At 39.2% G+C, this 14645-nt stretch overlaps 1 protein-coding gene across 2 annotated transcripts in view; it reads right to left on the bottom strand.

Moving 5' to 3' along the window:
- TBC1D14 (TBC1 domain family member 14) overlaps positions 1-14645 on the bottom strand; it is a 63669-nt gene that overhangs the window by 20348 nt on the left and 28676 nt on the right. The window contains exons 1-6 of one of the 2 annotated variants that reach the window (XM_057365253.1): positions 12712-12817; positions 8506-8624; positions 5815-5897; positions 3781-3898; positions 2142-2248; positions 1221-1301 (exon numbers count right to left, since the gene is read on the bottom strand). In XM_057365253.1, the coding sequence (XP_057221236.1) occupies positions 1221-1301; positions 2142-2248; positions 3781-3898; positions 5815-5897; positions 8506-8624; positions 12712-12714 (511 nt within the window). In that variant the 5' untranslated portion in view covers positions 12715-12817. Of the gene's footprint in view, positions 1-1220; positions 1302-2141; positions 2249-3780; positions 3899-5814; positions 5898-8505; positions 8625-12711; positions 12818-14645 lie in introns of those variants that run through there. The other variant, XM_057365252.1, reaches the window with a different exon arrangement.

Here is a 14645-nt window from a genome sequence, read left to right as displayed (position 1 = left end):
AGTGACCCTCAATATGTTTTGAAATGAAGTGGGGACAGATGCAGGGCAAGGCAGGTCAGGCAGTTTTCCTGTATCTGCTGACAAATCATTAGCACACAGGCTTGCTAACTTGTGACCCCCTCACCTCCAACACAGTTCCCAGCAGCTCCTGAAGTAGCTGCTCTGTGGAAAAGCTGTGGTGAGAGWGGGAAGTCCTAAAGCAGCAGCCTGTGATGGATGCTGCCCACCTCTACTATCCTGAAAGCTCTCCTTTCAGATCATGTTTATTTAGTCTTTGTGTATCAGGTTACCGACACTGTAATACACTCTCCATAACTCAAACAGATCTCATACACAGAGTATTTCTATAGCACTATTCTGCTGCTTTCTGGTATCAAACTGTCTCACTGGTATTGTCTGTTCTGGTATAGTTGGGAATTACCTACTGCTGCTTACTGAGCAAGCTGTCACTAGACAGTGCTTGTACCAATCACATGAACATCTATGCTCCAGAAAATAAAGTGCAAGAGGAAGCTGGAAACACACTAGACGTTATCTTATTTAAAATATAAACAATCTTAAGAAAACAAAGTAGGGGATTTCCAATCAAAAATATTTTTCTGCTTATAAGTGCCAGTGTGTAGGTTCTCCTTTTTTTTCCCCTCTGCTCAGCACAGTTACTTACCAAAGGCTTTCTCAATCATTTGCATGTAGTTCTATAATCTCTCAAAAACAGTCAACTCTTCCAATTAATTAGTAAATCTCAAACTACTTCATCTGCAAAAATTTGCTGCTCTCTGAAACACACCCATGATTTGATCTCAAAGCTGCAATAAGGGAGTAAAATGCAATTTTCTGTTCTAACTGGAGTTGCCATTCCAAAACTATAGATGCAGAAAAGTATTTGTGTTGCAATTCAAATGATCATCCCTCAACTAGTATCTGTAGTTTTCCTAGGAATTTGATCCAAAATAAGAACTGTACCTAGAGACTGTTTATAAAAAAAAAATGAACAAGTGTGTTTTGTAAGGCACCAGAATTTCATTGAAAAGAATACAACTATTTCTTGCTTTCACAAAGACATTTTCTTTTTACTTGAAGACAACTTTATAGCTGGGTTTTTTGTTTTTTTTGTTTTTTGTTGTTTTTTTTTGTTTAAAATACGTGTTTTCATTTAAAGGAAATATTTTACAAAGTATCTTATTCTGTAACACAGCATGAAACATTTACAAAAAGTATACCTTCACATTCTACTTCAGCCCCTCCCGTGCTAAGTGATCGCCACTTCTCTTTGGCACGAGCCAGGCAAATATCATACAGCTCTGAGAAAAGAAAAACACAAAATCAAGTCTACCATCACCTACCACATGGGTAATGCTGTCCTAGTCATTAATTCTAACGTACCAGGACTTCTAACTAGGTTACAGCTTTGTAAGACATGTTCCACTGACCTGTAACTTCATGCTAAGTGAAAAGGAAAGGCAATCCAAGCATAAATAGCATTTTACATTCAAATATTTACTTTTTCTTGCAGGGCACTGATGTTCAAAATTACAGTCTGAATGGATAATTAGGAAAGTCTTGCAAATTACGTATAAGAACTACGTCCAAGGTAACTAAGCAATGCACAGAAAAGCAGCACAATACCACAGCACTACAGGCAGTCTACCACATTTCCATGYTGGAATTAATTATATATGTTAGACTTTCAGAGCTGTATTTTTCTGTACTTAGACGTAATAGATTATTTCTATTTTCATAAACTGAAGTACAAATCTTGCCAGGGGTCTTTTAATCTCTTAAAAACCAGTTGTCTTGCTTCAAATCAAAGGAAGCACACCACACATATTCACGGCATTTCAAAATTAACAAATCTATGTTTCAAAAAGAAAAAAAAAAAACTTGAGTCATTAATTCTGACCATCTCCATACAACATCAAAGCAAGACACAGTGATGGCAATACTCAGAAACAATTCACAGCAGCAGTCCTAAGACAGCCACAAGATTAAAAGATGCTGTATTTTTGAGCAAAACACATTAAAGCAGCACAAAAAAAAGCATAACTAGATAACATTTCCTCACACCCGCCCCACAACAGATACAGGATTGTCCCCTTGCTATTTCAATTTGTRAGAAAATGTTGACAAAACAACAGGCTCACCATGGGTGATGTTTAACTCRTTGCCAATCGCCAAGCTCCAGACTTTGCCTCTCACACTCGGTGGAATGCCCTGCCACCACAGCTCTCGAACTTTACGGGAACAACACCTGTTTAAAGTAAAACAGATTATTCTAAGAAATACCTCATTGCCAGCTGAACTGCAAATGTATCCTCCTACCACTGCTGATGGGATTCAAACCAAAATGAACATCAGTGGGCCAAGAACTCACATACCRTTCTTTAGTACTATTTTGCTTTGAACTGCAAAGATAATCTTAATTCCTTCCAATGTAATGGCTTGCAATGACAGAAACACTGCAATCACAATACCCACAATCTGCAGCCACACTTGATCAGCAAKAATCATTAGGAAAAAATAAACAAATGAAAAGGAAGTCCATACTTATGCTACTGCCTATGCTAGAGACTGGACAGTTCYATACAAGATTAAATACAGGTACAAGCTATGGAAGTCTATTGTCTGCCCTCTGTCATCACCATGCTGTGCAAACAGACAAGCAATTTCCCACCCATCATTGCAGTTCTTTTGCAGTGCCTCTGGAAAAATGCATGAAGATGTGACAAGAAGTAACTTTTAGGTGGGAGCTTGAAGGACATTTCAACAGAAATTTGGCTTTGAAATGTATGCAGCTRCTGTTCAGCAACCTGAGAGCCCAGRAAGAGGAACAGAATAGCACCTAAGAACCAATGAAGTCAAACCATAACAACTGGTTTCTCTTTAAGCAGTTTCTGAGAACTAAAACGTAAAACAGTGAATCCACTGAGGAACTTCTGAATTTATAAACAAATAAGGAAAAGGGGATCTTATTTTTATAGCAACCATAACAGATGCATCTTCAAATACTAAAGACAAACATATAAATCTACAATTTGTTTAGACTTAATTYATTATACTTCAGTTCTCCAGAAACACATTTTCCAACAAAATCTGTCCATGTTTTTAATACATATTCTCAGGATAACTGAATTCCATTGTTAAGCAAATTCCAATTCTGAGTGGTGTTGGTTTATGGAGTGCTGTTGGTTTATATTGTTGTGGTGGTTGTATTTGGAGGGGTGCAGGCTGTTTTAAGATGACTAGCAAAGACCACCAAGGTACTTTATCAACTGCCTGTGCAGTGTCTTTGGAGGAAATCTTTTAGCACTTCACATAAATAACTTTTCCCCTATTTCTCTTTTCCATCATTTGATTATCTCAGCATGTATACCATTCTGTAATTAAAGAGGCTTCATAAACCATCRACATACTTTAATCTATATTGATATTACATCAACAGCTCAAATAGTCAAGGAAAGTTCATTTCTAATAAATGAATGATGTTCAAGTATAATGCCCTTTGCTTTTATATTCTCTACCACAGATCACTTCTCAGTGCCTCACAGTCCTGAATACCTGGAGCCTTCATTAAAGACAAATAATAAGATTCAACACTGAATCACTTCCCAGCATCTTGTAGAAATACAGATRTTGCTACTTCCTTTGTAGCTACCCAGGAACGATTTTCTAACAAAAGCTTCCAACACCATTTAAAGATTAAGATTCCTAACTTTGTAACTTCTCTTCAGGGTATAGTCTCTACAATTTTTAATTTAAACTCAGTATAACATAYTGCCTTACATAGTTTCCCAGTTGGGCAAGATTTCATTGTTCCAAGTTAAAACAGCATTGCCAATGCTGTCTTCCAGTTTACAGCGTTCTTCCAGTTGTTTCTTTCTCTTCTGGGCTTCTTTAAGCTCTGCAAAAAAAAAAAAAAAAAAATTTCCTTTTTAAGTTAATAAAACCAGAAACTAAATATTCAGTTAGTCATAGCTTTGCAACCATGTAAAGCACACTGTATTCATCCTCAAGTTCAGGGACCATCCAAATTCTGAAAATTTCCCTAGCGCACAGCAAGCTGTGCAGTGATTGCAAATAAGAACAAAGAACAAACTGGAACTATAAATAAGGTTCATTTTCAACAAAGGGAATTAGATAATGTATAGATTCTTTGACCTTTCAACCACACTAGTACTAACCACACYAGTAACTTTGAATTAGTACTTCAGACAGCCAACAGCCTCACCTAGTAGAACAGGTCAGAGTATTTCCTAATAAAGCCCCACCCCTTTTATGGCAAACTCAAAAATACAGGACAAATGAATAGAATTTTTTGTTTTGCTTTCATTCTCCTATTACAATTTAGGCATCCTGTCAAGAAATCACAAGAGCAACAGTTTTGATGCTACATCGCAGATGGATAATCTAAACGTCATACATCACAAATGGAAACAGTTGATTAACAAGAAAACCTATTTCATTTATAGTTTGGATGTATTTTACATTTTCTGCATTATCACTCAGTATTTCTTCCTTCATCATCAGTTACTACCTTTTCCACTGGCAAATGTGTTAGACATGCATTTACCAAATGCAGGCAGGCAAGTCTTACCACATGCAGCACAGTGGAAATACAGGACACAGATGGGTGTGCATTCACACACTGCCTACAGTATGAGCAGGTGCTCACCTGGCACGCAGAACTCACTGAAGAACAGCAGTACCATGAACAAGGCCTTTGGAATGGACACATTCTATCTGATGGGTCCACTTTAAAGCTCCACAGAAGCTGTGTCTGAGCAGAACCATAGCAACTGCCTCACAACATTGTCAGCTTTGATACAARCTCTTTGTAAGCCTGCCTAAATGCAGGCTTTCAATTTTTCTCTAAGCAACAACAGTCTTTGATCTCCTGACCTCTAAACAATACATTGCTCTGCAAAGCTGCTCATCTGGAGTGGCTTTAGGGAAAATGGGTTTGTCATGGTATTTATCTGGACAGAATGACATACTCTAGTTCAATGAAGACAGCACAAGAACCTGGTTTAAAATCATAGGAGGATACTCCTATGAGTCTGTCAGCTGCAGAAAGCAAGCAAGTCCTATGTTCATATACCCTTTCCACTATTTTCATATGGTTCAAGGGTCTGGCCAGCTGGAAAAAAATATTTCCARTATTTCCCACTGGATGTAAAATCCAAATCTGAATTTCCTATTATTGCAAAGCTTGTTTTTAATTAGAAAACCCAGATGGTCAAAAATGCCAGACAAAAGAAACTACTACTATCACCTCTATCTTGTATTCATGGTATTGTGTTACTCAAGACACTTCTGTGAAAAGTATCAGGCAAGAAATTATGAGCAAATCCTGGAGAAAGTTGTAAATTTTAAGTAAGTGATTATCAAATGACCACAACTGCATACACTTTCCTATGTGCAAAGATATGTGTTTCTATTCTACAGCCTGAACAGGTTGTTTCCAGCATGAAACTGATAAATACCCTGCAGTCCTAAGACCAGTCTTCACTAATTTGGCCAACAATATGCTTCAATATATTACTAAGTTTTTAAACCCATAAATAGAGGCCACTCATTTAGGAGTTAGAGATTAAAAAGTTATTTCCAACTGGATTCTAGGAATGTTTTCTTTTCAGCTTGGGGCTGGGGGCTTTTCAACAAAACTATCTTTGCTCCCCTCTCTTTGGACTAATTCTTCTTCAAGGGGAGGCACAGATCCCTCACATTACAGAGCAACAGACTGACACAAGTGTATTCCAGGTTTAGAAACATGCCTTAACGTTACTTTTCTGTTCTGAAGACAAGAAATTCCATCACCTCTTTTTTTCGCTTGAACCACCATTTCTTCGTACTGTTGCCTGTGTTTCTGAGCTTCTTCTGCTGGTTTTGCAGGAAGGTTCCTTAAAAAAAAATTACAGTTGGCATGACTGTCTAAATAAAATTTGAGACACTTCTAAAAGAAAAGCATACTCTGCTTCTTGTCAAAATATCCAAAGAGCAGAACAACAGATCCTTGGAAAGAATCTTTATTTTGCCAGAGTCAGCAGAAGGGAAGAACACTGACCAGCTATGACTACGTTTATACACAAAATATGCTGAGTAATTTCCTTACATTTGGTAATTTCAGCATTTTTATTATTAAACCAACTGAACCCACAGGCTGATCTTCATAAAGGGAATATACTGGTATATACCAAGCTGGCAGGTTTTGATTTGAACTGGTAAGATACAGGACTGTAGTCTTTCTCACTGTCCACCTTGCCTAAGAGTTACATCCACAACTTTCTTTACCCACACTTAATAACCCACTAATCCAGCCTTTTCTCCTCTGCTCTCTGCAGCCCAATTTCTATTTTAAAGACAGAACTCCTTCCCCTTTCTTCTAGAGCAACAAGTGGCACTGGAGTCATCCTCAACATTCTCCACTTATTAATACCAACAAAACATTTTGATTGTGATTAAGGCTCTGACATACAAATACACGTRTCATATGTCAGAACATACTACCTTTCAATTAATCATATTTTTAATTAACATAACCATATCTCTTACAACTACAGGATCAGCAAAACATCAAAACAGGAAATGACTAACTGTTTTGTTCTTCTGTATTGTAGGACACTGTATTTTATTCCTAGAACAGTTTATATCTTTGGTTARTAGAGAAGCTATTCAAAAATCCACTTTCATGCTCCTCTAAGGTGTCACACATCGGGCAGCTGACAGCTCTCAACACCATTAGTAGTTAGCATGCATTATCACAGTGCCTGTAATATACACATAATCATGTGATACTGGCCTATAAGGATTTTTCCAAATCAAGATTGTTACTAGAAAAACAAAAGCAAATTTTCACATTGGTGTCTTTGTTAACCACAGAGACCAATCTACCCTTTTTCCAGTTTCACTTTGGTCAATTGATCKGCATCTTTTTATAAATCCAGGTCTTTAGAAATTATTTAAGCTAGGGAGAGTTTGGAAAGGAAARCCAGGTGAAATAAGACAGATTCTGCTAACTTAAATTCCACCACTCAAATTATTTGCACTATATCTTAATATCAGTACATGAGATGATGGTTAGTATCTATTAAAATTCAACTAATACTTTTTCCAGTTGATGCTAGAGGCACTATGGAATATTAATAGAATGAAGTTACTATTATTAGTAACTACTAATTATTAGTATTATTAGTAACTACTAGAATATTAATTACTATGAAGTTTTACAAATGGTGTGAAATCAAGAGCACCTATTTTGAACAAATAAATCTTAGCCCACTTTTCTGTCTGAAATCTTAAAAAAAAGAAATTACTCAAAGCCTAAAAGGTAAACAAARAAGAAAATAGTATGCAAACTGTAGRAAAACAATTTTGAAAAGATTCCTTGGAAAAAGTTGGAGGACAGCACTGCTGTCCAGGGCAGTTTTCCCACTAGACAAAAAACTGATGCTGCAACTGTCTTCAATTTTAAAAATACCTTTTCTGCTRAAAGTTCCTCACCCTATAAACAGCAGGAAAGAATGCAAAATCTGAACATTCTCCTGTAACGTAACACTAATTCCATCTGTCTGAACACTGTAATATTCAGATTATCCCACAAGAGATTTTGAACAGACAGGTTTTAAATACAATCGATAAGCTAGTATGGTTTGTTTCCAGTTGTACATAATAAAGCCTGCTATAACAAATCATTACTCCTACATTTTTCTACATCTCCCAACGCCTTGCCACACAGTCCATCAGCCAAGCCAGAAAGTTACTTAAGTAACCCTGCAGTTAGACTACTTTGACACGAGTATTTTTCAAACAGGTTTGTTGATGAAAACACAGATCTATGTTATGCCAGTTCTTCACACCAATGCACAGCTACATTAAAAATGCAGATGTCATGCCCATAAAGCCAGATCACATTCATAAYAGCAAACTCACTAAGCATGACTGAATTGGTGTAATTCAGGAGAGAAACACGATAAAGCAGCTGCTGGTAAATCGCTTTGGAGTCTATCTGCATATGCAAAAACCTCCTTGCAGTAAGAGGTATGAAACAACTCATCAAGTGCYTGACAGCCCTTAAAATGTGATGCTGAACTCACTGCAGAGCAATCACTATATTGTTACATTATTTATGGAGGTGTGGTCTTTGTGTAAACAGGACACTGTATCCTTGCTTCTCAGTTTCTTTAATACATACTAGCTTTGTTTTTATGCTTAGGTTCTCTCATGGAAAATAAAAATCCCTTAATCATRTTTAGAAGGCAGAATTACTCAAAACTAGAGCACTGTTATCCTAACTACCTCCCTTCATAAAAAGCCATTGCTTTTATTATAAGATTCCTTCTTTTAAATAATTTGTTTCATAGTCAACCCAATTTCACTAGTCTGAAAAAAAAAATCTACTTTAGATTTTAAATAATCAGTTTAAGTTAGAGTAAGCAAATACACAGGTTCAGAAAATCTTTGCCACATTAATTTTAAAGAGACCCTCACTGTGGCACTTCCAAAACTTACGCTGGTCGGTCCTCTAAAATAAGTGCTGTAGTGGAGAGTGGTTCAAAATCAAGATTCTTTCTCACATTCTGTTTAGGAGAGAGTGGTCTCTGAGCTCGTCCAGTTTTTTCTTCATATTCCTAGAGAAGAAAAAGACAGGACAACTTACAAGAGTGGAGAACACCAAGATGATGCACTTGAGAATTTAAAAAGGATCTACAAAAGTCTTCAAGACAATATTTTCACATCCCAGCCCTACTGCAATCTCTTTGAAGCTTTTCAACTAGAGCAACCTCAACACTGAAAACCATGGCAAAATTTATGTTCAGGAGTGAGTCTTGATGATTTTTTCMATTCCTTCTTTTTGCAAAAACAACTTAAGTTCCTCTGGCTGACTGCCTGCTTAAACAAAGTACTRTAAGAAGGAGTTTACAAACAGCAGATACTATCTGAGGTATAAAAATAAGACCCATTTAAAATATTTTTCTTTTCATTTACACGGTTTTGAAATTAAAGTAAAAATAAACCACRTTAAAGCTCCATGTCTTAAAATCTCATTGTAAGATTTCTCCTATGCAAGCCGTTTTCATACGCAACAACTCAACAATGGGGAGAGAAAAAAGGTTAAAATCACTGTTAGACAGAAATTCCACATTTGGTACAATGCCTTGCACAATCCTAAATCACAATATAGCATAACAGGTTAACTAGTGTCTGTAATCAGACACTGACACACTGGAGCAAGATTAGCAAAGAGGCATCTGAATGTCAGGATCTGGAGAAAGTTCCTATGAAGAAAGCCCAAGAGAACCAGGCTTGCTCAGCCTCCAGAGGAAAAGGCTCTGTAGGGAGGATACACACGCACTAGGACAAGTTTCCTGAGGTATGACAGAACTCCTGAAGGCATTCAAAGGCCAGGTGGATGAGCCCTGGGAACCTGGTCCAAGCAGACTCTGTGCTGAGAGGGGAGTTAGAGTCAAAGATGTCTTTCTACCCTTAATTACTGCATCATCCTGATCTACAGGAGAGGACTTGGCATTTACRCACCATTTTCCTTCTACTTTTCCTACAAAACTCTGGTTCAAAAATAAAAGTATACTAAAACCATCACCTAATGGGACAAAACAGCCTTTACACAACTTCCATCTACTTCAAGGCTTGAAGTATTAAAGCAAACATTAAGTATGCAAAGTATCATTGATATTCAAACATGGTCAAACAGTCCTGTGGAAAAATCACAATCACATTATAGTTATTTCGACATTCAACTTTAGAATTATTCTTGCCACTTCCAAAACTCAAAGGCTTTCATACACAGCCTTTTTACACCATTTATATTAAAATATAATTTAGAAAAAAGGGTAAATGTACACTATCAACGAGCACTATGAAGAGTGTTACAGTCATGGACCTTTTCTGCTAATACAGCTCCTCAGATGGGAATGCTTTCTTTCTCTCAGCCTAACCTCTCAATTTCATCAAAACTTCCTTGGGCAATAGATCCARCCTTTCCAACACAATCAGGTTCATTCAGCAACCAAACCAGGATACATCCCTTCCAGAAAGRCTGTCTCCAACCACACCTTAAAAAAAAAGGATGGATAAAAACCAGACGTGATGCAATGAAAGTAGAACAACACAACCTTGGTCTTCCACTCTATTGCATAGTTCAGTTCCAGTTCAAGCTACTTCCACGGGACTCAGAGGTACAGGTCTGTGCARCCCTCAGGACACAGAAAATCCCACTTTTTCCTTGTCTGTTAACTGGGCACTGCCTCAATAATCAATCCTATGATGACTACATTGCTGTAATGGGAAACATGGTCAYGAATTTGGAATGTCTGGCTCATTAATACCAGCTAATACTGCTATGCATGACATCAGTTTGAAAACAAGCAGAAGAACCAAGCAAAATGCACTTATACTACTGACTAGTACTAAGCTTTGTCAAATAAAGGGACAGTTCTTACGCTGACAAAGCCATTCACTAAAAAAACTACCAGAGAGAAAAACAAAGAAATACTGTAAAAAAAAGTATTGAGATGGAGAGCATACTCAGAAACACAGGCAGTAGTCTTACTTACACTGGCCATTTGCACCAGCAAGCAGCTCAGAATGACCAGTGTATAAGTGCACCATCATAAAGGACTTCAGCTGTACCAGCTGCAGAGTAAATCCGCTGTGCTGACAGAAATGAAGCAAATGGCTTTTCTTTCTCCCAGTTTCTATTAGGAGACTGATTTTTTTAATTAGCCCTTTTTCACAAATTAATGTAGTCAAATATTAAACTCAATTACTGCCTAAAGTATCTCAGAATTTGACATTAAAACATATRCACCCAATGTTTATTATAGTAGAAGTTCCAGAAAAGCTGCTTAATTTTGACTTTTGAAAATTATATGCAAGGTCTTCTTCCACTGAGAGCCAACTGGAGAGCAAAATTGCTTTTGGAAAGTGAGAAAACAATGCCCACACTGGCTGCAATGGGAATTTTATTTTGTAAGGCAGAACTTGGAAATCCCTTTCAGCTAAGCACAAAGTTCTCCAGACCAGCACTATACATAGTTTTACAAGAACTTCTTCGTTAAGCAAATGTTTTATTTCTGAATATGGGTGGCCAATTACAATTGCAACAAGCACATCAATATCAKCACATCAGTACAATTCCACAAATCTCTCAAAAGAGCCAATGCCAACACTGCATTTCAGCAACTATTCACTGRTGTTCTACTCAGCACTACCCTACAGTAAAAAAGCCAGACCAGCACAAAAATGGGAGTGGCACATTTGATCAGATTACAAGTATGATTCCTTTGTAGTAATTTCATCCTTTTCAATGGTAGCCAAAAAAGAATAAAAATGTCCTCTGGTGATATTATCTACAAGACTGGTTTTTAATTAGTGAAAATTAAAAAAACCCAACCAAACTGAACCTCCCACCCTGGTTGCCCCTCCAAAAAAAAAAAAAAAACATAAAAACCAAATACTCCAAAATTCACAGAAAACAAAAGCTCATGAAAATTATCTTTTACTCCAGTGGGAAGAGAATGCAATTTCAGAGCACAATGTATGATACAGCAATGAAGCACACTGAAGCCTCCACAAACTCACACTAAGAGTATCTGCTGACTGAGCAAGTACAAGTATTTGCACATACAGGCATACTGCAATAGGGTAAGCTATACAATAGCTCATTTTTAGCTTGTTTTTTTTTGTTTTTTTGTTTTTTTGTTTTTTTTTTTTTTAACCAGACTCGAATCTCTCACAGGTAAAAATAACTCAGCATCTGTTTAAATGCTATGCTGCAATTAAGGGTTACTAAACTGGTATGATTGCAAGTTAATTTCAGGATTAATTTAGAATGAGCTGACCGTTTACAATTTAAAATACAGCCTTATCACTGGGATCATTTAGGCTTTSTTCCAGGTTTCACCTTTAGCTGTTCACAAGAGCTGAACTAGGGTTTGAAGATGTTCTATACGAGTGTGCCGTAGATTAAAGCACTGATTTAAATAATCCAAACCAAACAAAGAAAACCCACAGAAACACGCCTCCCGAAACCAAGTTTAATTCTGGGTGGAACCTGCCAGCTTTGCAGTTAAGATGCAAGAAGCTCTACGATTCTTCAAGAAAAAGAAGCCAACCTACAAAAGAATCCTCAACCATCTCTAAGGAGAGACGCAAATAACCCTCTAGAACACAGAGAAAGTGCTAAAAGACCAACTGCGCTACCCGGGAGAGCGCTGTGTGACTTCCCACACGCCCCGAGCCTCCCTAAGCATCAGCAGCACGGCAGAACTGAACCTACAATAACACCGACTGCTCTATCAAGGTCATCTTGTTTTGGCCCTGCGTGTTTAAAAGGCAGCCACTTTCCGACGGAGCCGAATATGAAATATTCATGCTGGGTGCCGGAGCGGCAGATACCAGGCTGCGGGACTCTGGCTCCACGGGCGGCAGCACTGCAGGGCAGGAAGGATGGCCGGCACAGCCGGGGGTTCCAGCCTGCAGCCCCCACGAGCGCCCGGCGGGGCGGTGCCGCCGCCTTCCACCCYGGCGGGGTCTCGCCTCGCACAAAGAGAATCCCCTTCCCGGGAAGGTGGCTCTCCCCCGGACCCGGCGAGGCGACTGAAAAGCGGACGAGGCCGGCTTCACGACACGCGTTCAAGTCCCCGCCCGCCCATCCCGCCTGCCCCGACCTCCGCACCCCGCAGCCGCTCCGCTCACCATGAACGCTGCGGTCCCTCACGGGCGGCGGCGCCGGAGCCCCATTGCCCGCCCCGCACCGCGGGCCTGGCTCCCGCCGCCCGGGCCCGCACGGCCTCGCGGGCCGCCCGCCCCGCCCGGGCCGCCTCCCGCGGGTGGGTCCGTCCGGGCCGCCCCGCCCCGCCCCGCCAGCCGCGCTAATCACCCGCGGAGCCGCCGCACACCATCGCTTCTCTCCGCCTCGCCCAGTGCTGCCTGGGCACGCACGGCTCCGCCCGGCACACGCYTCCCGCCTCCCGCGCCGCCCCGGCAGCCCTGCGCCGGCCAGCGCAGATCCGAGCCCATGACGGACAACCCGAGCCTCGCACAAGCTCGTCTGCATGAGTCGCAGTGTTTGTCAGTTTAGCATTACGGGTGCYGGTTTGAGACGCAGCTGCATTCCTCAAACACTGGCATCTCTCTCCATTGGTTTTCCACACTACCGCTTCCCCTCCCCGCGTTCCTGGCTCCGAGTCAGGCGTTTGCTCGTACCGAGTCCCTCTGTTGTGCCTTGCTGAGACCGCCTCGGTACCAGTCGAAGTGCAAGAGCAGCTGAAACTCACCAGCCCCTATACATCAATGCCGAAGGAACAGCAGCAGTGTTATGCTGAAATACTTCCTACAGCATAAGCATCTTTTCAGTACCACTCATGCTCTGTCTGCCTCTGACAGTTCTAAGAGACAGATAAATCTATTCTACAGTTCTGACAACTTCCACAGCACCTCTTGCTAAATATTTTGCCTCAATCCAGATAAACTGATATTCTTTCTTTTTCCAAAGGTTCAGCTATTTAAGTCAGTGAAGACACCCAAGTTGCTGTGGTTCCATCTTTGGTAGACTTGCATTTTAAAATATTATCTATTCACCTGCAACTGTTGTCWTTTTCTCAGCTCTGCTTTGAGGATTTCCTGTTCTTTAATCTCACTAACAGCTTTTTATATAACTCTAAAACCAGTACAGAACTACTCTGAAATGTAATTAATTTATTAGTTACCCATCTAACAATCAGAGAAAACTGAATTGCACACTCAACCTGTACACCTTAGTGATTTGCCAAGCTCCACAAAWAATTAATGGTTCAAGAACCATCAGCCCTACTTGCTTTACAGATATAGTTCTCTCTATATCTGTATATACATATATTTAATCCTCTTACATTAAAGGAAGGATACTTGAGCAGAAGACAGCAATGACCTRACAGAATTTGACTGTAATAACTTCATATGTTAAGTTTGAACTTCCACTAGGACATCTTTCTCATCTTTAGTACCACAGTATTCTCCTGTTGCACACTTTACAAATTAGGAATGCTTAAGCAATACAAAAGATARGACACTATGGCCAGTCAGTGAGGAAACCTCACACTATTTGTAGGCATCATTTCAAGTGCTCTGAAATTTGCCTCTTTTTCCCTGGGAAGCATCTACTTTTCTCTTCTGATTGCAAGCAATACAGGACTTGGGCTGGCAACTGTGATCTCACACAATGACACTGAAGTTAAATGAATAAAATAATCCAAACATCTTACAGAAAGTTAAGAATAAAGCAAAAAAAAAAAGAGAAGCCACATACTCTGTTTTGCAGATCTGTGCTCCAGCCATTGGACTATTTTAACATTTTTTTCCATATACATAKTTTTAAAACAGCATGATTTGAGCAATAGAGGCGTTAAATTAAGGAACATTTAAAACCTAAGCATAGACAAGGCCAAGTTAGGTCTTCCAAGAAAGAATAACAGTTGGCTGTTTTGAAGTCTGTTTCCTCTAATCATTCAATGTACTACGTATCTGATGGTTCTCAGCCTCAGGGTTCACATTTCGTTTGCACTATATGTAAATAATTTAAGTTGGTTTTGGTTATATAGAGTGACATGTTTCATTTAAAAAAAAAAAAAAAAAAAAAAAAAAAAAAAAAA

This window comes from Malurus melanocephalus, unplaced genomic scaffold (genome assembly GCF_030028575.1).
Source record: "Malurus melanocephalus ecotype Western Australia unplaced genomic scaffold, MMel_1.1 scaffold_50, whole genome shotgun sequence".
Classification (NCBI taxonomy): domain Eukaryota; kingdom Metazoa; phylum Chordata; class Aves; order Passeriformes; family Maluridae; genus Malurus; species Malurus melanocephalus.
Note: the sequence above shows the minus strand (reverse complement) of the source record. Positions and strands in the feature narration are given on the sequence as shown.